The sequence below is a fragment of the Podarcis muralis genome, chromosome 14 (genome assembly GCF_964188315.1).
Source record: "Podarcis muralis chromosome 14, rPodMur119.hap1.1, whole genome shotgun sequence".
Classification (NCBI taxonomy): Eukaryota; Metazoa; Chordata; class Lepidosauria; order Squamata; family Lacertidae; genus Podarcis; species Podarcis muralis.
In genome coordinates this window covers 49,912,730-49,935,390 of record NC_135668.1, presented here as the reverse complement: position 1 = coordinate 49,935,390, position 22,661 = coordinate 49,912,730, and the positions used below count along the sequence as shown (strand labels likewise).

At 46.2% G+C, this 22,661-nt stretch overlaps 1 protein-coding gene across 1 annotated transcript; it reads right to left on the bottom strand.

Annotated features, from left to right (window-relative positions):
• Positions 1 to 605: 605 nt before the first annotated feature.
• Positions 606 to 22,131, bottom strand: FLCN (folliculin). The gene is made up of 12 exons (XM_077918687.1): positions 21,984 to 22,131; positions 20,521 to 20,791; positions 17,728 to 17,874; positions 15,555 to 15,776; positions 12,838 to 12,998; positions 11,585 to 11,676; positions 9,447 to 9,637; positions 6,804 to 6,917; positions 6,278 to 6,401; positions 4,096 to 4,227; positions 3,349 to 3,454; positions 606 to 2,605 (listed from the first exon to the last, which is right to left on the bottom strand). The coding sequence occupies exons 2-12, from the start codon at positions 20,767 to 20,769 to the stop codon at positions 2,404 to 2,406; spliced, it is 1,740 nt and encodes a 579-aa protein (XP_077774813.1). The 5' UTR covers positions 20,770 to 20,791; positions 21,984 to 22,131; the 3' UTR covers positions 606 to 2,403.
• Positions 22,132 to 22,661: the final 530 nt, after the last annotated feature.

Here is a 22,661-nt window from a genome sequence, read left to right as displayed (position 1 = left end):
ATTTTCGTCTTGCAAGGCACCACTGTATGTTTAAAGCCACGGCAACCTGATTTTTTAAATCAAAAGTTGGAAACTTTGCTTCAAAACTACAAGACACAGCAGGTGTGTCTTGCAGAACTGAGAGATGCTGCATGCTCTATTTAGACGCTCAAGGGCGGTTGATTCAGTGGCGTGAAAAAGGCCCCTTGTCCTTTTTTTGTATCCAGTCAAGATACAAAGCCGGCTTATGCCCCGTGTGGATGCTGCAACCATCTAGGGCAGGTACGTCCAACTCCCAACAGACTGCGATCCACTCACAGTATTAAAAACTGACAGTGATCTACCCATTGTCGTTGGATAGACCAACAAAATTTTTTTGGAAAGCAAAAGTTGCTGAGCCTTGCCCCACCCCCCCAACAAAAAATCCCGGCTACGCCCATGACTGAGAGTCTATCCCCCTTTCATTTTAGAGTAAGGAGGGATCAAATTCTTAACCAGCCTCCCACATATTAAGCAATTCGACAAGCAGATAGCTGATTTGAGGGTATGTTACTTCAAATGGAAAGTGACTTGCCCATTAGGCACTGTTTTACTGGGCTGAAACAGTAAAATCCACATTTTCCTCATAGGGGAAAAAATGCAGCATTTTTTTTTATTGGTTCGCAGTTTTACACACTCTTTGAAATAATTAACAAAAAATCAATAAGGACCTGCTAACATCTCCAAAATGGAAAGAATAGCTAGTTTTGTTAGAGGAATCTTCCTGTAGAGTAGTTTAGTATAAATATGTTAACCGCATACGCCAAGATAAAAAATGTTAAAATCAGACACCGCAAACCTAGGCTCACCTATTATTTTTTTCACTTCTCCCCATTTTAAAATAAAACATTAAATATTTTAAGTTTAGGTTTTCTTTCCCAGCAAAGGAGATTTGTGGAGTTTGTCCACCATTACCTTAGTTATGCAATTAGAAATAAAAACATCATGGGGTAAGGGAGCGGGGGGAACTACGGTAACTAATGTTTACGTTCTTGAACACGTTTCAAAAGAAATTATTTCTGCAAATCCCATTTCACCAGAAATAGGCTGTGCAGCAGCAAAAGCTACTACCTCCTAGGCTGGGTACAATTGGGTACAATCCATTCAAAATTAATCCTTCAAGTCCCACTGAAACCAACGGGAGAGAGTTAATGGCACCCTTGAAATATTCTCCCATTTTGCAACTGAATGCATGAGCTCTTGCACATGGAAATAGTTTAGGAAAAGGAACTGGGTATGTAACCATGCAGGATATAAAGCTGCAATGCACTTGCAAAACAATTCTTTTGCTTCCTTTCTTTTGCTACTGGCAAATAAGTCTTAGTAAGTAGGCAAGAGTCAGATCTTGCTAAAAGTGCAAGGCAGCAACATAACTCTGGATAACAGGGATGCAAGTTCACGTTGCCTTCCTCCAGAATACAGTACAGGACCTTTTGATAAATTTCATTTATTTTTAAGTGTAAGCTGTTTTGCTGCAAGGAAGAGGACATCCTGGAATAGGGTTGTCCCCTCCCCACTTGCTCCGCTAGGCAGGTCAATATGCAAATTGGATATCACCACCTCACTTGGGAGCTGTGGTCTTCCTTCCCAGTTCTCTCCTGCCTAGCTTCCCGCGCAGGACAGGTGACAGGGGTTCCTGTCCTCCCGTTGCCTGAGAAGAAGAGGTCTCCACAAATTCGTTCAAATTAGAGCAGCCAAACATGTCTTTTTCAGTGTCTCAGCCTGCTGGACGGCTTTTCTCAGTGGATTCTTCAGATGGGGAGTTTGGGGAATCAAAGGTCGCTTCCCACAATACAGGCTTGCTTACTGGAGGAAAAACTTCCAAACATGGAGGGAACAGGATGGTTGCAAACTGGTTCCTAAATGCAGACGTCAGGCAGGTGCCCCATCAGGAATAGTCCTGTCTGTGAGTTTGGAGGGGCATCAAATAGTAGCCACTTAATTTTGCTTAGATGCTGCAGGGCATTTGAGATACCATTTCAACCCATCCATAGACTAATTCAAATTCTCAGGCTGCCATGTGTGGTCACCAGATTACGAAAGGTGTTGATGAAGCCTGCCTCACCAGGTAATAAAACACCTCACCCCTCTAGCCTGGTGTCACAGAGGAGGAAGTTCAGATGCCCCCTCAGTCCTCAGATTTCAGGAGAAAATCTTCCTGCCAAAGAAGGTAGAGAGCTTCGCCACCAGGAAGAAGGATAAGGCGCTCCAAACCTATTGCAAACCAGCACACAGAAGCATGCTCTGATCTGCGGAGGATACGCCATGAGATTCTGCGTCCCCTTGCATCCTGAAACAGCCGGGCGGCTCTGCTGCACGGAGAACATCCAGGCTGAAGGCTCAAGCGAGGGTTTCCTCAAGAAGAGCCGAAAGAGTTCTAGTTTCCTAGTTTCGAGACTCCGAAGAAGTCGGGCTGCGGACCGTCGACATCAGGTGAGACTTGTAGGTCTTGCTCAGGCCGGTCATCCAGAATTTCAGCAGCTTCACGTTGTCCTCTTCGGCCGCTCCCAAGATGCTCAGCAGCTTCTGGGTGTCTTCTTTCGGCCTGCTGTCCACTTTCGTGAATTTGAAGAGGACCTTCACTTTGCTGCAGAGGGAAAAAGGAAAGAACGTTCATACGCAGCCAACACTTTGCGTAGTGGAATGCCGTATGTCATACCTCGTGTTACGTCCGTTCATGTTACGTTCTTTTAGGTTACGTCCCGTGACGACCCGGAAGTACCAGAAAGGGTTACTTCCAGGTTGCGCCGCTCGCACATGCGCAGAAGTGCAAATGACGTCATGCACAGAAGCGGTGCTCGCACATGTGCAGAATTGCAAAATGATGTCATGCGCAGAAGCGGCGAATCGCAACCCGCGCATGTGCAGACGCACTGCTGCAAGTGCGCTCTTTTCATGTTGCAAATGCGCCTCTGGAATGGATCCCATTCACAACCAGAGGTACCGCTGTATAATATTCTGTCTCTAAACATCTGAAGGTAGCTCCGAACTGGGAAATTTTTTAATGTTTAATTGTTTTTATATAAGTTGGAAGCTGCCCAGAGTGGCTGGGGAAACCCAGCCAGATGGGCAGGGTATAAAGATTATTATTATTATTATTATTATTATTATTATTATTATTATTATTATTATTAAGCTGAGGGTTTGATAAAGCCTCTGAACACCCATTGCCAGGAATCAGAAGTGGGGGAAATTGCTGTTGCATTCAGGTCGTTGCTTGCAGGCTTCCCAAAGGCCTTTGACTGGCCACTGAGAAAACAAGGTGCTGGGCTTAAGACAGGGCTCTGGCCTGATCCAGCAAGCTTTTTCTCAAGGTACCTGGACACTTACTTCATCCACTCCTCCTTAAGGCAGACAAGGCATTGGTCCACCACGTCCACAGAGAGGTTCTGGTTCGTCAGGGCCGCTTCAATCTTGTTCAAGATGGTGGGACCAACTGGAACCGGAAAGAAAAATACTTAGCTGTGCTGCACTATATGATCACTATTGTGATTTTCGCAAACACCCCCCCCCCCAAGAAAGCTCAAAAACTCTGGGTAATCTCCCCATTTTCTCTATTTGGAGTCCCAAAAAAGAGGGGGTGTCTTATACATGGCGGCATCTTATACACGGAAATGGCGGCAACTTATACAAGGAAAAGTACAGTATTTCATGCCACAAACTTGACGTCTTTCCGCAGGGCCTGCAAGACAGAGCTGTTCCACCAGGCCTTTGGCCAAGGCACAGTCTGACCCCCTCTCTCCTTTTGTAATCCTCATAGAACTCTGGCCCAATAGTTGCCATTAATTTGATTCTGAATTGATTTTAGAATGAAGTGATTGTGATTTTATGTAAACTGTGTTACTTTTACTGTTGTTAGCCGCTCTGATCCCGGCTTCAGCTGGGGAGGGCGGGATATAAATAAATTATTATTATTATTATTAAACACGACTTCTCTTTTTGCATACCTAATTCCTCTCCTCCTCCCTCCCCTAAAATAAACAACAAGACGGTAGGTGTCTCTGATTTATCGTGGTGACAGCCGTTTCAACATGGCTACCACAAAGGACTCTGTTCTTGTTATGGCACGCTACTTACCTCTGTCTGCTGCCACCGGGCTCCCACTTGTGACCACAAATTCATATTTGCTGAGAGGCTGCTCATCGTCAAACAAGACAGGGTAGAGGCTCGACCGCGTGGCCGTGCGGACTTCCACAAGGACGGTGAACTCTAAAAGGGAAAGAAAGCCCACACTAGAGTTTTGCAAACAGTTTAACTCACCACAGTGCAGCCTTTGAGACACGTCCCTAAATTAGTCACAGGATAGTTAGTTACCACACCGAGAGACAGTGCAGTAGAATGGTTAGAGCAGGCATGGGGAACCAGGGGCCTTCCAGATTCTGGACTGCTACTCTCATCAGCCTGTCGTGTCCAACGTTAGTCACAAGAGTAGACCCACTGAAATCAATGGACAGGAATGCTAATGACTAATGCTGGATTCAGCCCAGAGATTGTGCAGGAAAATAAAGTAAAATAAAATCTACCATTGAAAGCTTTATCCTGATGGGGTAGAGAGCAAAGTAAAGCAAGGAAGCAACTGGAGAGGAATAGTGCCCATGGCGGTCTCTCAACATTGCAAGTGTACCACAAGCAGGACTGGATTGAGGTTTGATGAGGCCCTAAGCTACTGAAGGTAGCGGGGCCCTTTATATGTCCAGCTGTCCTTTGTCAACAACAAATTGTCGCTGTTTTTTGTGTTGAATATATGCTATATGGTAATTTATGGACCTAATAGGTATCTAAGGGTGGCGCTGTGGTCTATACCACAGAGCCTAGGGCTTGCCGATCAGAGGGTCGGCGGTTCAAATCCCTGCAACAGGGTGAGCTCCCGTTCCTCGGTCCCAGTTCCTGCCCACCTAGCAGTTCAAAGTACGTCAAAGTGCAAGTAGATAAATAGGTACCACTCCGGCGGGAAGGTGTTTCCGTGCGCTGCTCTGGTTCACCAGAAGCAGCTTAGTCGTGCTGGCCACATGACCTGGAAAAACTATCTGCGGACAAACGCTGGCTCCCTCGGCCAGTAAAGCGAGATGAGCTCCGCAACCCCGGAGTTGTCCGCGACTAGACCTAATGTCAGGGGTACCTTTACCTTTAAAAGGTATCTAAAGCCATTTGCACATAACAAATAGGAGCGTACACAACACAAAATACTGTTGCTGTATGTAGGTTTTATTTTATTTGTTTTTTATCTTATATTTTGGAAATGTACATCCAATCCCCCCCCTTTAAATTTTTTTGGAGTCCCCAAGAGAGTGGGGCCCTAAGCTATAGCTCTTTAGCTTATACGTAAATCCAGCACTGACCACAAGGCCCAAAATGTGCCCCCCCCCCGGCTACCTGGTACTTTTGACTGGAGACACCAGGATCTGACACTCTCCACCTTCTGCCTACAAGGAATGTGTTCTACCATTGAACTACAACCTGAGCTTTATTCTTTCTTGTTGGCTCAACTGTCCTTCATCCACATTAATCTCCAAGGCAGCTTGCGAACAAATCAGTAAAACACAGATGAAACTGATACGTATTTTCGGCGGCCACTCCATCTCTAGTTCCAGTCAAACACCCCCAATTCCCAATTATTCTGATGAGAGTTTTAGTCGAGCTGCGATAATGATAAAGCGCGGGGCCAAGGAAGTTTTTTATATAGATATTTTAAAAAAGCTAAGCAAAGTTGAAATGATCTGCAAGATGGTGAGGATCTGCCACATACGATTCAGAAAGGCAGTGTGATGTAGTGGTTAGCGTGTCCAACTAGGACCTGGGAGACCTGGGTTCAAATCCCCCACTCCACCATGAAACTCATGGGGCCTTCTAGGCAGTGGAACGCCCTCCCATCAGGTGTCAAGGAGATAAATAACTAGTCATACCTTGGGTTATGGACACTTCAGGTTGCGTTTTTCGGGTTACGGATGCGCCAAAACCCAGAAGTACCAGAACGGGTTACTTCCGGGTTTCGGCGGTTGCGCAGGCGCAGAAGCACTAAATCGCTCTTTGCGCATGCGCAGAAGCGCCGAATCGCAACCCGCGCGTGCACAGACGCGCTGCTGTGGGTTGCAAACGTGCATCTTGCACGGATCACGTTCGCAACCCAAGGCGTCCACTGTATACAACTTTTAGAAGCCACCTGAAGGCAGCCCAGTATTGGGAAGTTTTTGATGTTTGACGTTTCTGTATGTGCTGGAAGCCAACCCAAGAAAAAGAAAAGAGGTTAAGGTGCTCTTACCAGATGACAGAATGTGGGGCGGGATCTGCACGTGGGGAGCGAGGCCCAGAAAGTTGCACCGATAAGCCTCCTCGTATTTGTCGCTGTAGGGGATGATCCGAACGCAGCCAATGGGCAGCATGGTCTGGCAACGGAAAGGCAGCAGGGTGAGAACCCGCCCCAGGCACAGGTTTCGCTCTCGCAACCCGCAGCTCTGCGAGTCGGCAGCAGGCTGGAAGGGGGCAAGGGCTTTCTGCCTGCCCCGCCCCCTTCTGTGACATCAGGGCAGCCCAGCCAATCAACGCCAGACACCTCTCCGCCCCCAAGATGCTTGGGCCCGGGTAACGGAGAGAAGACACAGCTCTGGCGAAAGGGCGGTAGCTCAGTCGTAGGGCACCTGCTCTGCATTCCGAAGGTCCCGGGTTCAAATCCTGACATCTCCCTGCAGGGCTGGGAATTTCTGAAGTCCCGCAGAGCTCCTGCCAATCAGTGCAGGCAGTATCCAGGTGGACTGAGGGTTTGACTAGGCAGATTCTTAGGTTCCTACCCGAAGGACGTCGAAGGCGGACTGGACAAGGTCTGCGTCCCGCGCTTTCCAAATGACCTGGTTCCCCATGAGCACATGCCACGCCAACATGCGGAAAGCGGAAGGCCCCAGAACCTAAAATTCAAGCGGGGGTAATGATGATGATGATAATAATAATAATAATAATAATAATAATAATAATAATAAATAATTTTATTTATATCCCGCCCTCCCCAGCCAAAGCCGGGCTCAGGGCGGCTAACAACAATAAAATAGTACAGCATTCTAAAATCATTTCATTATAAAATTAATTCAACTCAAATTGATGGCATCCATTAGGCTAAAGTTCTGTGAAGATTGCCAAAGGAGGGGGTCAGGCTGTGCCCTGGCCAAAGGCCTGGTGGAACAGCTCTGTCTTGCAGGCCCTGCGGAAAGATGTCAACTCCCGCAGAGCCCTAGTCTCTTGTGACAGAGCGTTCCACCAGATTGGAGCTGCAGCCGAAAAAGCCCTGGCTCTAGTTGAGGCCAGCCTAACTTCTCTGTGGCCTGGGACCTTCAAGATGTAACGATGTAAAGATTACCATCCATTCTTTTAACACATCCTCTCAAGCTTCATACAGGGGTCAGCAAACCTTTTCAGCAGGGGGCCGGTCCACTTTCCCTCAGACCTTATGGGGGGCCGGACTATATTTGGGGGGGGTGTGTGAATGAATTCCTATGCCCCACAAATCACCCATAGATGCCTTTTAAATAAAAGCACATTCTACTCATGTAAAAACACGCTGATTCCTGCACTGTCCACGGCCGGATTTAGAGGGTGACTGGGCCGGATCCAGTCCCTGGGCCTTAGTTTGCCTACCCATGCTTCAACCAGTCATCTTTCCACAGCGGCCTTCCAACTCAGCCGCCTATGTTCTGAAAACACTGTCCCTTTGGCTTACTGTTGTCAAGAATTTAGAATACAGGCAAAATCTTTAAACGCCCTGCATTTATAGGGGCGGGGGCGGGGCATGGCAAAAATGGGTGGAGCCACATTGCCTGATGAGGAGCGGTTGAAGGAACTGGGTGTTTAGCCTGGAAAAGAGGAGACTGAGAGGAGATAGGATAGCCATCTTCAAATATCTCAAGGGCTGTCCCATGAAAGAGGGAACAACCTTGGCTTTGCCTGCTCTGGAGGGCAGGACTCGAACCAGTGGCTTGAGGTTACAAGGAAGGAGATTCCGACTGAACATCTGAAAGAATGATGGTAGGAACTGTTTGACAGAGGAACAGACTTCCTTGGGAGGTGGATTCTAGTTCCTTGGAGGTGTTTAAGCAGAGTTTGGATAGCCATCTGTTATGGATTCTTTAGTTGAGATTCCTGAATTGCAGAGAGTTGGACTAGATGACTCTCTTTTATATATACAATTAATTTCTGCATTTTCAATTTGACATACAATAAGCAAAAGGAAAGTAAACAAACACAATAAAAACATGAAATCCCCTTTGACTTTCCTCCCCGCCCCCTTTGTGGGGATCCTCATATAATGATTTTCCTTCTGCTTCTCTTCCCTTAACTCTATTACAATAAAGCCTTTGCCAATCCATGGTTTCAATCTTCTGCCGAACCTACCAATGAATGTCATTGTTTACAATAATTTTTCAAACAGATCACAAACTTTCCCCGTTCTTTATTAAATTTTGCCTCTTCCTGGTTTTCTAATTCTTCCTGTTAAGTTTTGCCATTTCAGTATACAGTCATACCTCGGGTTACAGACGCTTCAGGTTGCGTTTTTTTGGGTTACGGACCCGCTGAAACCCGGAAGTACCGGAATGGGTTACTTCCGGGTTTTGGCGGTCACGCATGCACAGAAGCGCTAAACTGTGCTTTGCGCATGAGCGCCGCTGCGGGTTGTGAACGTGCATCCCGCATGGATCACGTTCGCAACCCGAGCGTCCGCTGTAGTTCATCAATTTTATCTGCCACTCTTCCTTGGATGGAATTATTCCTTCTTAATAATAATAATAAATAATAATAATAATAATAATAATAATAATAATTTTTATTTATATCCCGCCCTCCCCAGCTGAAGCCGGGCTCAGAGCGGCTAAACAGTAAAATGATAAAACATTCTAAAATCATTTCATTCTAAAATTAATTCCAATCAAATTAATGACAACCATTGGGCTAGAAGTTCTGTGAGGATTGCCAAAGGAGGGAGTCATATTGCTAAACTACATGCCACACTGACTATTCTCATTTTTTATACCTCAAGTCCCTGTAGTTGCTGTTTTTCAAAAATACACAGTTACAGCATTGTCGTTGGTTATATTTTAAAAGACTGAATAAAAACAATGCCTAGTCTAAAAATCAAGAAGGCTCTTGACAAATTTTGAAAAAACAAGCAACTTATACATAATTTATTATTTATACCCTGCCCACCTGGCTAGGTTTCCCCAGCCACTCTGGGCGGCTTCCAACAAAACACTAAAATACAATAACCTATTACACATTAAAAGCTTCCCTAAACATCTCTGGCCTAGCAGAATATGGGAATAAACAGTTTCATCTGATCAGATGGACTAGAAAACTCTTGGGGTCCCTTCCAACCTCATAATTCTTTGTTTCTATGACTTTTTTTTAAAAAAACTCATGCTGGCCCCAGGTCAGGACCTCGCCTGTACCTGTCTGAGGTGCCGGAGGGACCGGAAGCCCTGGTTCCGGGGCGCCATGTTCCAGTTGCTGCAGTCCAAGGTGAGGGAGGAGTCCGTGGGGCTTTTGACAAGCTCTCGGGATTCCAGAGCGTCCCCCTGGCTTGGAGCTTTCCCTTCCTCCTCCTCAGAGTTGTCCCAGCCTTCCGATTCTTCCTCAAGATCTCCAGGAGAAAGGAGAGAGAAAGGCCGTAAGGAAGGAAATCCCATTTCCATGCTCCTTCTGAAGAGGAAAGGAGCTGTTTGCATACATGCGTTAAGCAGTGAGTGTGATACGATGCTGGTGCTTAGAAAGCACAACGAAAGTCGTGTGAGGGTGTTTGGGGAAGAAAGAGAGGGAGGGGTGAGAGGAGGAGATGGGGGGTCTAGTGGGGTAGGAGAACTGGGGGGGGGGATCACTTTTGGTAACCAATGTGTCCCTTTGGTATTAGATAGTACATGGGTAAAAAGGTAAAGGGACCCCTGACTGTTAGGTCCAGTCGTGGACGACTCTGGGGTTGCGGCGCTCATCTCACTTTACTGGCCAAGGGAGCCGGTGTACAGCTTCTGGGTCATGTGGCCAGCATGACTAAGCCGCTTCTGGCGAACCAGAGCAGCACACGGAAACGCCATTTACCTTCCCGCCGGAGCGGTACCTATTGATCTATGTGCACTTTGACGTGCTTTTGAACTGCTAGGTTGGCAGGAGCTGGGACCGAGCAACAGGAACTCAACCCGTCGTGGGGATTCGAACCGCTGACCTTCTGATCGGCAAGCCCTAGGCTCGGTGGTTTAACCCACAGTACCACCAGCATCCCTAGTACATGGGTAGGCAAGTCCAAAAAGCTTGGGATACAAATTTTCCCGGCCCTCTAGCAGCTTTGGCAGCTCAGTTACCAGAAGTCATGTATTTAGCGTTCATTCTAGAAGCGTATACTCGATTCTGACCAAACTAAGCCTCCTAGAGCAAAATATACCTCAGGGGGCCTAGTTTCGTGAAAATCGAGTTAAACATTACTTCTGATAGATGAGCCCCCTAACTGCTAGAGGACTGTGAAAATGTGTCTCTCAGGCTTTTTAGACTCGTTTCCTCATGTACTGTCTAAAACCCAAGGGTGCACTGATTACCAAATGTGAAATATATCGGCGTTATTTTCCGCTCACCTACTGCACTAGTGTGAGAGAGAGTGTGTGTGTGCATGATCTGAGTGAGAGACAAGAGAAGGAAAGGTGAGATATACCCATATTTTTCCGTGTATAAGACGCCCCCATGTATAAGACTCCCCCTATTTTGGGGGACTCCGAATTAAGAAAACACCCCCTCAGCAGGACCCATGCATAAGACGAGCCCTAATTTCAAACCTAATTTTTTGGTAAAAAAAACCACCTAGTCTTATACACGGAAAAATACGGTACATCAATATATACGCAAATCAATATATAAACCCTGCAAGGTAAGAGGGTTGTGCAGAGAGACTTAAGGCCGGAGTTTCCTAGTCCAAGCTCAGCACTCATTCCTCCAAAAAAAATTTGGGGGGAGGTAGTGGGTGGGTGGATGGGGGTATCAGTTTGCATTTCTTAGAGTATTGATCTGATGTGTAGAGATCTTTCCTATTCTTATTAATTCAAGAGGGTTCTGGAAGCTTTTCTGTGTGAAAGAAACAAGCAGAAGGTTCCTGATGTTTGGGTTATTCCTTCAGAGAAGCTGAGTATAGCCAGCTTAAATCGGTTATCTCTTTCTGTCAAGGTCATGCTGACTATAAAAGGCGTGAAGGAGCCTGGGTTCCCTCTTTCTATCTCTCTTCCTTCTGGTGTGGTGTTCTGTATATAGTATTAAGGTTTAGACTTCTTATAAGTTCAAGTTAAGTCTGCTGCAACTGGACAGTGCCAGTCTTGATTGTATTGGATTTGTGACCATTACTGCTCAGTTGTCTTCAGTACCAATTAAAAGCTCTGCTGGATGAAATACAATTGCCTCTGGTCTATTTTGGGGGAATCCTGCCACGTGTTTTAAGTTTTTACTCCGCTAACTGTACGTTGAGCTTCTGTTCTGGATCAATGTTGAGTAGAACTGCATGACAACCGCTCCTCCACCCAACACTTTTTCCAAGTCAAGCAGCCATAAGCCTTACCAGCCAATTTCTCCATCTGAACAAGGGTATCCTCTGTGGGCGCACCTTCCAGAAGCTTCTCTGTCAGTCTGCTGCCGCATGCCTTCAGGAGCCTGAGGAAGGGAGAAAGGACCCCGGATTTAAGTAAAGATGGCACAGCAAAAATGGCACCTCTATGTATCAGCTGCGGGGAGGCAACAGTTTCAAGTCCTTCCGGGCAAATGTCTAGTTGGTGTTGATGTTGGTGCTGACCTTTAAAGCCCTAAACGGCCTCGGTCCTGTATACCTGAAGGAGCGTCTCCATCCCATCCCAGTTCCGAGGGCCTTCTGCCAGTTCCCTCCCTGCGAGAAGTGAGGTTACAGAGAACCAGGCAAAGGGCCTTCTCGGTGGTGGCGCCTACCCTGTGGAACGCCTTTCCTTCAGATGTGAAGGAAATAAGCAGCTATCTTATCTTTAAAAGACATTTGAAGGCAGCCCTGTTTAGGAAAGTTTTTAATATTTAATACTGTATTGTTTTTAACACTCGATTGGAAGCCGCCCAGAGTGGATGGGGAAACTCAGCCAGATGGGCAGGGTATAAACAATAAATTATTTATTATTATTATTATTATTATTATTATTATTATTATTATTATTATTATTATGGGAAGCAGACTCCGCAGATCCTCAGGTCTGATCCGGCACAGAGTCCATTGCAAATTTATTTGAGACTTAATCAATGCTACAGAATGCAAGGAAGTTGAATATTCAACCAAGATCTTTCCTTGAAGGTTAAGCACAGCTCTCATGCTACGTGAGCAAGGCCAGATTTAGGTCTGATGAGGCCCTAAGCTACTGAAGGTAATGGGGCCCCTTATGTGTCCAGCTGTCCTTTGTCAACAACAAAAGGCCACTTTTTTGTGTTGAATATTTGCCCTATGGTAATTTATGTACCTTCTAGGTATCTAAAGCCATTTGCCCATGTGCCCTGCAACCAGTCCATGCAGAATGTAGGCACTATATATAGAAAGGAGCAAACCAGTGATATTTTAGGGAGCAGGCTAGCAGGCGGGGCCCATGACTTACATCATAGGAGCCCACACAACACAAAACACTGTTGCTGTATATAGGTTTTACTTTATTTGTTTTTTATCTTGTATTTTGGAAATGCACATCCATTTTTTTTCCTTTAAATTTTTTTGGGGGCCGCAAGAAAGTGGGGCCCTAAGCTACAGCTTGTTTAGCTTATACGTAAATCCGGCACTGTACTTGAGAGACACACAATGTGGGTTACCAAGCAAAGGACGTGTGGAGACAGGCCCACAGGTTCTCGTCGTTCGTCAGAGAGGTGAGGGAACGAGCCGCGTTTCCGTTCCGCTGGTGCAGGAAAGGCGTAAAGGCCGTGTTCATGCGCTGCGCCCGCTGGGGGCATCCGTACTGCTCAGCTTCAAAGACCTGCAGGACAGACGAGCAAGAATGAAAATGCGCTGCCTGTGAGGAGGAAATTATGCCTTGCTGTAAAACTGGACAACAACTTAGTAATGGAGGGAACGGAAATTAAAGAAGAGAAGATGTGGCAATAGGAGGAAGAAACGGGCATATGTTTGCAACAGAGTGGGAAACCTGATTTGAAGAGATTGTATTAAAGTAATTTGGACGGATTTGTAATAATTTGGAAAGCTAATTTAAAAATTATATTTAGAAACAGAATGAAAATGCACTGAATCCTTTTGTTTTGTTTTTAAATAAATTTTATTAGTATCTTCCACACAACACGAAAAATAACAATACACAAAACACAAAAACCGACATTCAAAAAAACAAAAAACAAATCCATATCTTACAAGTTAATAACATAAACACTAAAAAGAAAAACAAACATTGACTTCCACCAATTCCACAGCACCTCCTTTACCTCTCATTGTGTCTTCCTGTTTTCCTGATCATCTCTATCCTAGCATCCAGATATAAATCCCTCTTTCTTATCCTTTCACTTCACAAGCAGATTTCTATCCTTGAACCTTGGCTTTTAAGGTAGCACTGAACCCTTTTGTAATTCCAGACCACACATCCTTTCCCTCTTGGTCTCTTTTATTATTGACTCAGTTCCCAAAAGCACGTTGGAATGAGAAAGTCTTCGAAGGACAACAGAGAGGGAGCCAGTCAAATCTCTCTAGGGCAGGAGTTCCAAAGTCTGGGAGCAGGCACTAAAAAGGCCCTCAGTATAGCTATATCCTATACCAAGCCTTATGAGGCGCAGTTGAAAGAGCTGGGTCTGTTTAGCCTGGAAAAGAGGAGACCAAGAGCAGATAGGGTAGCCATCTTCAAATATCTCAAGGGCTGTCACACGAAAGAGGGAACAAGCTTGTTTTCTCCTACTCTGGAGGGTAGGATTCGAATCAGTGGCTTCAAGTTACAAGAAAGGAGATTCTAGCTAAACATCAGGAAGAACTTTCAGCCAGTAATAGCTACTCGACAGTGGAACGGTCTCCCTCAGGAAGTCGTGGGCTCTCCTTCCTTGGAGGTTTTAAGGCAGAGGTTGGATGGCCATCTGTCCTGGATGCTTTAGCTGAGATTCCTGCATTGCAAGGGGTTGGACTAGATGACCATTGGGCTCTACTGTAGCTAACTCTACAATTCCATGATGCTATGACTCCCTTTTTCGGCAATTGTGACAACTTCTCCCTTTTCTGAAACTAATTTTTCTTCCATTTCTCTTTTCAGCAACCTGCTTCTCCTTATTAAAATTCAATTGATGGAGCCCAGTGATATCAAAGTATCACCCCTACATGAAGTTGCGGGCAAGATTTAAAATATTAGCAGCGAGGCACATACCTCCACATGTGGTGGAAGTGCCCCAAAATCCAACTAGTCTGGACAACAACCATACGAGAAATAAGTAAAATAACCAAGCAAGTATTAGAAACCACCCCAGAATTGGCCTTACTAAACATCTTCCAAGACAATAATGCCCACTTACACCACAAAGAACTCATAACCCACCTACTTCCAGCAGCCAGAAGCATCATAGCCAGACACTGGAGAGAGCTGTCAGGAGTAAGCATGGACCAGTGGTACCAAATAGTATGGGAACCAGCCTTACTAGAAAAATTAACCAATAAACTGAAACTGGCACAGGGACAAATAGAAGAAGACACCTTCACCCCCCGTATGGCTCCCCTTTATCACACACACAGCCCAACAAGATAATGACAAAAACCCACCAACAGCATACAAATCAAAATGGCTAACCTGATCCAAAAGGCCCACCCCCCACTCACACATGAAAACAAAGACCACCACAGCCAACCACAAATGAACAGCCACACCCTAGGCCAACCCCAACCTCTCTCACCACCAAAGGAACACAAGTGAACAGCAAAGAACCTGCACAAGCAATGCTGACACCAAACCCTACATATAGTAAGTAAAATAGAAACATCGCCACCCGACCCCACCCCCACCCATCTTTCCCCCCCTCCACCTCTTTCCCCCTTTTCTTCCTAATGTCTCAACAAATGAAACTGATTTGTAAAAATGTTACCGGGGGGGGGGGGGGGGGAATACGAGAGAGAGACATTGCACACACTTTTGCAAATCAAGAAAATATTGAATAAATAAATAAATATATTAGCAGTGGATTGAGAAAGAACCAACGATAGTGAAGTTTAGATAATAAAAACACGTGTATTGTAAAACAGCTAATAAAAATGATGTTTGTATATATGCTGTAAGCTGCCCAGGGTGGCTGGGGAAACCCAGCTAGATGGGCAGGGTATATAAAAAAAATCAAATTATTATTATTATTATTATTATTATTAAAGAAATAAAAAAAACAAACACCAGGAATGGAGGGGTGAGAAGACAAGGAAGTTATGTTGGGGGGAAAGGGGTTTGTATATGACGATAAATGTTTTGGAACATTTTAGGAGATTTAATAAAAATGGTATTTTAAAAATTCAGTGAAAAATGTTTGGGAGAAACAGCTGCAAGCCCCAAGCTTGCTCTCACCTTGAGCGCTTTGCCCTGAAGCTCGTCGATGATGCCTCTGACTTTGCCCAGCAGGAAAGGCCAGGAGTTGATGAGGTAGATGCGGTCCATCATGATGGCAATGATGCTATACCAGCGCTGGAAGCCGCGCGCCAAGCTGTCTTTGATGAAGAAGGTGTGGCTGAAGACGAAGCCGTGCTGCTCGTCGCCAAAGAAGATGGGGCCTTCGCGTCCCGGGCAGACCTGGAAACGGGATCAAACTAACACTAGAACCCGCGGACATGCAGTGGAGCTGAGCGCTGGAAAATTCAGGAGACATAGAAGGAAGTACCGTTTTGGCCCGAATATAAGCCGCACTTTTCCTCCAAATTCCCCCTTTTTTAAAAAAATTGATTTCAACATATCAATTATAAAATGTACCACAAAACTTATCACTTATACAATCTTTTTAGACTTCCATCAGCACCTCTGATGATCCACCGTTTTAACCACTTCTTATGCATTTCTTAACTTAATATTGCCTTTACATCTCTTAACAAATCATCCTTCTCCATTTTGGCAATACTTCCAATAATACTCCTCACAAAACTTCTTGCAAACCTACAAACGTCGCCTGATCTTTACAAATACTTTCCAAATAGTCCGTAAATTTACTCCAGTCTTCCGTGAAATTCTGGTCCCGCCGGTTTCGAATCCTTCCTGTTAGTTTATCTAATTCTGCATAGTCCATTAACTTCATCCTCCATTCTTCAATCGTCGGTAATTCTTCTTGCTTCCATTTTTGGGCCAGTAATATTCTTGCTGCTGTTATTGCATATAAAAAGAGCTTATATTCCTTTCTATTTCTTTCTCCCCAAATTCCTATCGTGAAAAGTTAAAGTGTGGCAGCTCCCTCCCCCCCCGAGAACAGCCCGGGAGTGAGGGGCAACTGCGCCCATCCCGTCTGTGGCTCCCTAGCCTCCCCCAAGCTGCCGAATTTTAAAGGTGCGGCTTACTTGCAGGTACGGCTTATATTTGGGCCAATACGGTACTTGTTTATGCAGTGCGGTTCATCTGTGGAACTCCCTGCCACAGGAGACAGTGATGGCTACCAACCAGGGCAAGAGGACCAGGCAAGTTCATGGGGGAGAGAGCTTGCAGCGTTTGGGACTTTTCAGTTCAGAGAAAAGGCGAATAAGAGGCGACATGATAAAAGTTTTTAAAATTATACACGGTAAGGAGAAGGTAGATGCATAATTTTTCCCTTTCTCCTTCATAACACTAGAACTTGAGAACATCCAAAGAAGACTTTGGACAGATAAAAGAAAATATTTATTCATGCAGCGAACAGGCGCTCGACCACTGATCCCTTCCCCAAATAGTGCGCGAGGGAGATTTGATTTGATTCAATGTATTTCTAGGCCGCTTTCATTCAAATGAATCCCAAAGCAGTTTACAGTACAAACAATAAATAACAAATGGCAAACCAGAACAGAGAGACGCGGGTGGCGCTGTGGGTTAAACCACAGAGCCTAGGACTTGCCAATCAGAAGGTTGGCGGTTTGAATCCCCGTGACGGGGTGAGCTCCCGTTGCTCGGTCCCTGCTCCTGCCAACCTAGCAGTTCAAAAGCACGTCAAAGTGCAAGTAGATAAATAGGTACCGCTCCGGCGGAAAGGTAAACGGTGTTTCCATGCGCTGCTCTGGTTCACCAGAAGCAGCTTAGTCATGCTGGCCACATGAACCGGAAGCTGTACGCCGGCTCCCTCAGCCAATAAAGCGAGATGAGCGCTGCAACCCCAGAGTCGGTCATGACTGGACCTAATGGTCAGGGGTCCCTTTACCTTTACCTTTACTAAACCAGAACAGAACATCACAAATACGGCATAAATCATATAAAATAATGAACAAATCACCAATCCGACAATTACCATCTATAAAACAGCAACTGAAAAATAAAATATGTTTACACCATTACAACAAAAGTCGTATTATATGATTAACAAATCAATACAGCATTTATAACCTGTAAAACAATATTAACAACTTAACAAAATAGCAACTTTTTTTTAAAAAAAGCTAAGCACTCTTCTAGTTCATACACACTCTCATAACTCAGAATCTTCCACTCTGTTTGGTTCATTAAAATACACATAATGCACGAATGTTAAGCCAGAGGATGCTTCTGGCAATTATTTGCATGGTATGTGGCTCACCTCACAGCTGAGGCTGCGGACGCAGGCCTGGCGCACGATGCTGAAGAGCTGGGGGTGGTTTGGGTGCTGGTGGCTGACGTATTTGATGGAGGTCTCTTTGTCATGGCTGACATAGCCTGGGTGCCCTGCAGGCAGAGAGCGGCATCCCTGGTGGCGGAAAGAGAAGCCGGAGTTAGTGTATGTCAGGGACCATGCTGAGGAGGACTGCACTGAGGAGGAATGGTGGAAGCCTCCCCCTCCACCTGCTCCGGATCCCGAGTACTCCCGGGAGCAGGAGGACAGTATAGATTTAGAACAGCGGCTTGCAGAGGGACACAGATCAGAAGGCAATAGCTGGGAAATACTGGATGGGGAACAGCTAGGAGAAGAGACATTGGAAGAGAGAGGGTTAACAGATTCACAGTCTCTGGGCAGCATTGACCCCCCCTTCTCCAAAGTCACGGAGAGCTCAGAAAATGGCAGAACAGAAAGCACAGAGGGTACGAGCTCAGATTACAAGACGTAGAAGTGACGTAGATTAAGGGGGTGTAATCCTTAATTGGGAGCACCGCCACTCTAGGAGATGTGTTCTTTGTTCTCTCGCTGTGATTATTAAAGTTTCTAACTGGTAAGAAGACTCCTTTTCCTTTGTTCTGCTTATCTACTGCCACGGGGGGGGGGGGGGGGGGAGGAAGCCCTGAAGACTGACACTGTTGGAACACCACAAGGAAATCTATTTCCTTCTTTAGGTAAGGGATGGTGAGGAGCCTCTTAGATGGTTTCCCATAATAGCTGCAGCCCATTTAAAGGAGCCTAAGAACCTTGAGCTGCGACAATGGGTCTTGTTTGCCTGGTTAGAGAAGTGGAGGAAGGAACTCCTCGACTTTTACGTGGCTGGAATATAGCGCACCGTTCACAAGGCAAGAGTCAAGCACAAAGTTCCATCCACTTTTAATAATAATAATAAAAATTATTTATACCCCGCCCTCCCCAGCCAAGACCAGGCTCAGGGCGGCTAACACCAAATATAAAAACAATTGATTGAAATACAGCTTAAAAACAAGATTAAAATACAACATTAAAATGCAGCCTCATTTCAGTGGAAACTCAATCAAAAACATTTTTGGGGATGAAAACGTCAAGTCTTCGCCAAGGCTAACTATCCAGACTGGTCCTACATGGGCCAGAAAAAAGCCAGGGAAGTCCCCAAATAGGAGTTCCATCACAGGAGAAAGGAAAAAAGAAAAAGAAAAAGAAAAAGTGGGAGGGAATCCAGTTGATTCCAAGCCAAAGGCCAGGTGGAACAACTCTGTCTTACAGGCCCTGCGGAAAGAAATCAGATCCCGCAGGGCCCTGGAGCCAGTGTTGGAAAGGCCCTGGCTCTGGCTGAAGCTAATCTGGCTTCCTTGGGGCCCAGGACATCTAGGGTGTTGCTATTTATGGACCTTAAGGTCTTCCGTAGGGCATATCGGGAGAGGCGGTCCTGTAGGAACGAGGGTCCCAGGCTGTGGTCCTTTTGCCTTGCACGTGGCCCCCAGAAAGTCATTTGTGAGGGAATGCGGCCCTTCAGCTGAGGAAGCTCCCCACTCCTGATCTAGACACGATAAGGGTATAAGAAATCCATTTGTGTCACAAAGGATATATCATGGGGTGCAAATTAGTTTCCGGGCCCAATTCAAAGTGTTGGTTTTTCACCTATACATATGGACCCCAATATTGCAAGGACCATCTCTCCCCATATGAACTGACCCAGACCCTGCAATCATCATCTGAGGCCCTTTTCCACATGCCCCCTTCTTAGGAGGTCCGGAGGGTAGAAACACGAGAACAGGCCTTTTAGGTGGTGGCTCCCTGCTTGTGGAATGCTCTCCCCTGGGAGGCTCTCCTGGCACCATCACTGCAGATCTTTAGGCGCCAGGCAGAAACATTTATTTTTCACCAGGCCTTTAGCTTTCAATCACCATATTTTTCGCTCTATAAGACGCACCAGACCATAAGACGCAGCAAGTTTTTGAAAGAGGAAAACAAGAAAAAAAAATATTCTGAATCCCAGAAGCCAGGACAGCAAGCGGGATCGCTGCACAGCGATCCCGCTTACTGTCCTGGCTTATGGGATAGCCGTGCGCAGCCTCTCCCACGCAAGGGGAGCCTTCATCAGAGTGTGTGTGCGGCTCTTGGCGGCTTTTCCCGCCTGCATTTGCTCCCTAACACACACACACACATTTCCCCTTAGTTTTTAGGAGGGGAAAAGTGCATCTTATGGAGCGAAACATACTGTATCTATAGTGGGTGGGATGTTATAATCTAAGCTGCCATACATCAGGAATTTCTAGGACATAGCCAGGATTCATCTGTCGAAAATGGTGTCTGGGTGGAATTTTCAGAAAACGGCAAAAATATCCGGGCGTATGGCAGCCCATATCGGAAGTGTTGATTTTTTGGGTGATTTTCCTAAAAAATAGGTAAATAAACATTAATTTTTTGGGGGGGGGGGAGATTTTGCAAAACAAAAGCTATTATTATGACAACCTTATTATAATCCAGCTTTATAAAAGCAGAACTGTCTTTTGCTTTTGTTTTTCAATGCTGGTTTCAAAATATGAGTTTGCTTATTTCTCCATTCTGAGTGACTATTGAGTTACTATGGTTAAAGAATGACCAATAAATTTAATAAATAATAGCAAGAAATCCTCCAAGTATTTGCACGGGAGTAAATTCCACAGTGCTTGAAGGTGAAGACACACAGTCTTCCACTGACAGGCAAGACACTTCCATTCTGGTGTAAGAGCAGCTCACGGTCTCAAATCTACTCGCCTCGCACATGTCGGACTTCTTGGGCCCTGGGCTGCTGGAGTCTGCGCTGGCACCTTCCGCCGGGCTGTGCGACCGGATCCTGCTGCTCATCTGAATGCCTCCTTCCTCCTCTTCTGCCTGCTCACTCTGCCCGGGGCTGTCTCCGCTGCCTGCCCCTTGCGGAAGAGGCGAGTGCAAGACCTCCGTGCAAAAGAGGGTGCGAGGCCCGTGCAGCTCACAAAAGTGGCAAAGCACAACGATGGCGTTCATTGCGACTCCCCGGCAGGAATCCCTGGAAAATCAAGAGAGAGGCGCAGGTCTCGAACACAGCCTTTCCAGAACCTGTGCCTCAAAAAAGAACCCACTCGCATTCCTGGAGGAGCAAAGAGCAGCATTTTCCGCACTCTGCTCCCTGAAAAACTGGCAAACCGTCCCCTAGTATGCCCTATATTTAATATATTATTTTCTAATATTTATATCCCGCCTTTCTACAAGGAATAAGGCAGCTGCCAACATGAAAACATAACAGGCAAAGCTACTTGATAGTGGAGTGGGATGAACTCACATAAATTGATATCAAGATGGTATACAGTGGTACCTCGGGTTAAGTACTTAATTCATTCCGGAGGTCTGTTCTTAACCTGAAACTGTTCTTAACCTGAAGCACCACTTTAGCTAATGGGGCCTCCTGCTGCTGCTGCGCCGCCGGAGCCCGATTTCTGTTCTTATCCTGAAGCAAAGTTCTTAACCTGAAGCACTATTTCTGGCTTAGTGGAGTGGGTAACCTGAAGCGTATGTAACCTAAAGCGTATGTAACCGGAGGTACCACTGTACATGATCCCCCCACCTCCATTTCCTCTTCACAACAGCCCTGTGAAGTAGGCTGGAACACAGGAGTTGATCCTAAGGTCAGCTGTAAGTTACACAGCTGAGCAAGGACTCCAAGTCTCATCTCCCCAGTCCTTGCCCAACCCTGCAACTCCTACGCAACACTGCCTTCCAGTACAAAATGAAACCGCATTGCTTAAATAGGTAAGTCAAAGAGCATTATAGCTAGCTAGCTATAGCACCAGGCACCTCTCAGCTGAGTCTTCCCCCAAGACTTGAGCTCTTCTTCTCACCCCTTAGCTCTTCCCAACCCCCCTTCGTCTGTTTTCTCCCCTTGGGCAGCTAGGCAGGAGCAGTTCACCCTGTTGAGCTGCGACCTGTTTCAATATCATTTCTGGTTGCTTGTTAGCTTCTACCAGCATAATAAGCCAATGCAAGCGAGTCTAGTCAAAAGTGCAGCACAGGGAAGTTTTTAAAATGCATAAATTCTGGACTGGGGACTCCCCATCCTGCTTGCCTTGAGTTCTAAACATGCTCGCTCCTTCTCTCTGCAGGAAACTTGAGCTCAACACGCATCCAAAGAAACACCCCCAACCGACCATCCCTAGCCATGCTCTGACATTCCCAAGCATTCCCCCAAGACCTTACCCCTTTACCCCTTTGTTCCCTCCGCAGGTGCAAAACCAAGCTCCTAGTCCTGAGTGAGGTCGGCTTCTATCGCGGGTCTAGGGACAACATTCTAAACCTCGCTTCCGCCAACCTTCTATACGCATGCGCAGCTGTCCAGACTTCTGGTCCTGCCCGAAGCGCCTGACACTGACTGAGCGGGACGTACCATTAGGCCCACTCTCCAAGGGGGAGGCAAGCGAGATCTAGTCGCCTTCATTAAGGCCCCGCGAAGAACAAAGGTACAGAGGGGAGGGCGGAAAGGACAGCTACGGAAAAAACTCAGTTCCAGAACCTCGTATGTTAGCCTCCAGGCATTCTCCTCCTAATCGTCACTGATACCCCCTAGAATAGGAAAATGATCTCGCCCTCGTCTACTCCAGCCTGGAGAGAACGGGCGGGTCTATCTATGAAAGAGGGGGGGATGCGCAGTAATATTTCCGCAATACAAATCTGGGACTCGTACCGTCTCAGGAAGAGAATGGAGGCAGGGAGGCTGAAAATCTACTGGGAATAGGGAAGGCGATCAGAGCAAGCGCCTCTCAGTCATGGGCTCTTCTTTCTGCTCCCCCCCATGCCTTTAGGGAGATGTTGCGAGCCAGAGAGTCCTGTGACAGTCATGTGACAGAAGCAACGCAGAACAACAGAGTCACCTGAAGAGGGGAGGT

Coding starts and splice junctions, on each gene's coding strand:
- FLCN (XM_077918687.1), bottom strand. CDS start 20,769: ATGAACGCCATCGTTGTGCTTTGCCACTTTTGTGAGCTGCACGGGCCT. Junction 9,638..11,584: donor TCAGATGGAGAAATTGGCTG/GTAAGGCTTATG, acceptor TTTCTCCTGGAG/ATCTTGAGGAAGAATCGGAA. Junction 6,918..9,446: donor CCCTCCGGCACCTCAGACAG/GTACAGGCGAGG, acceptor CTTGAATTTTAG/GTTCTGGGGCCTTCCGCTTT.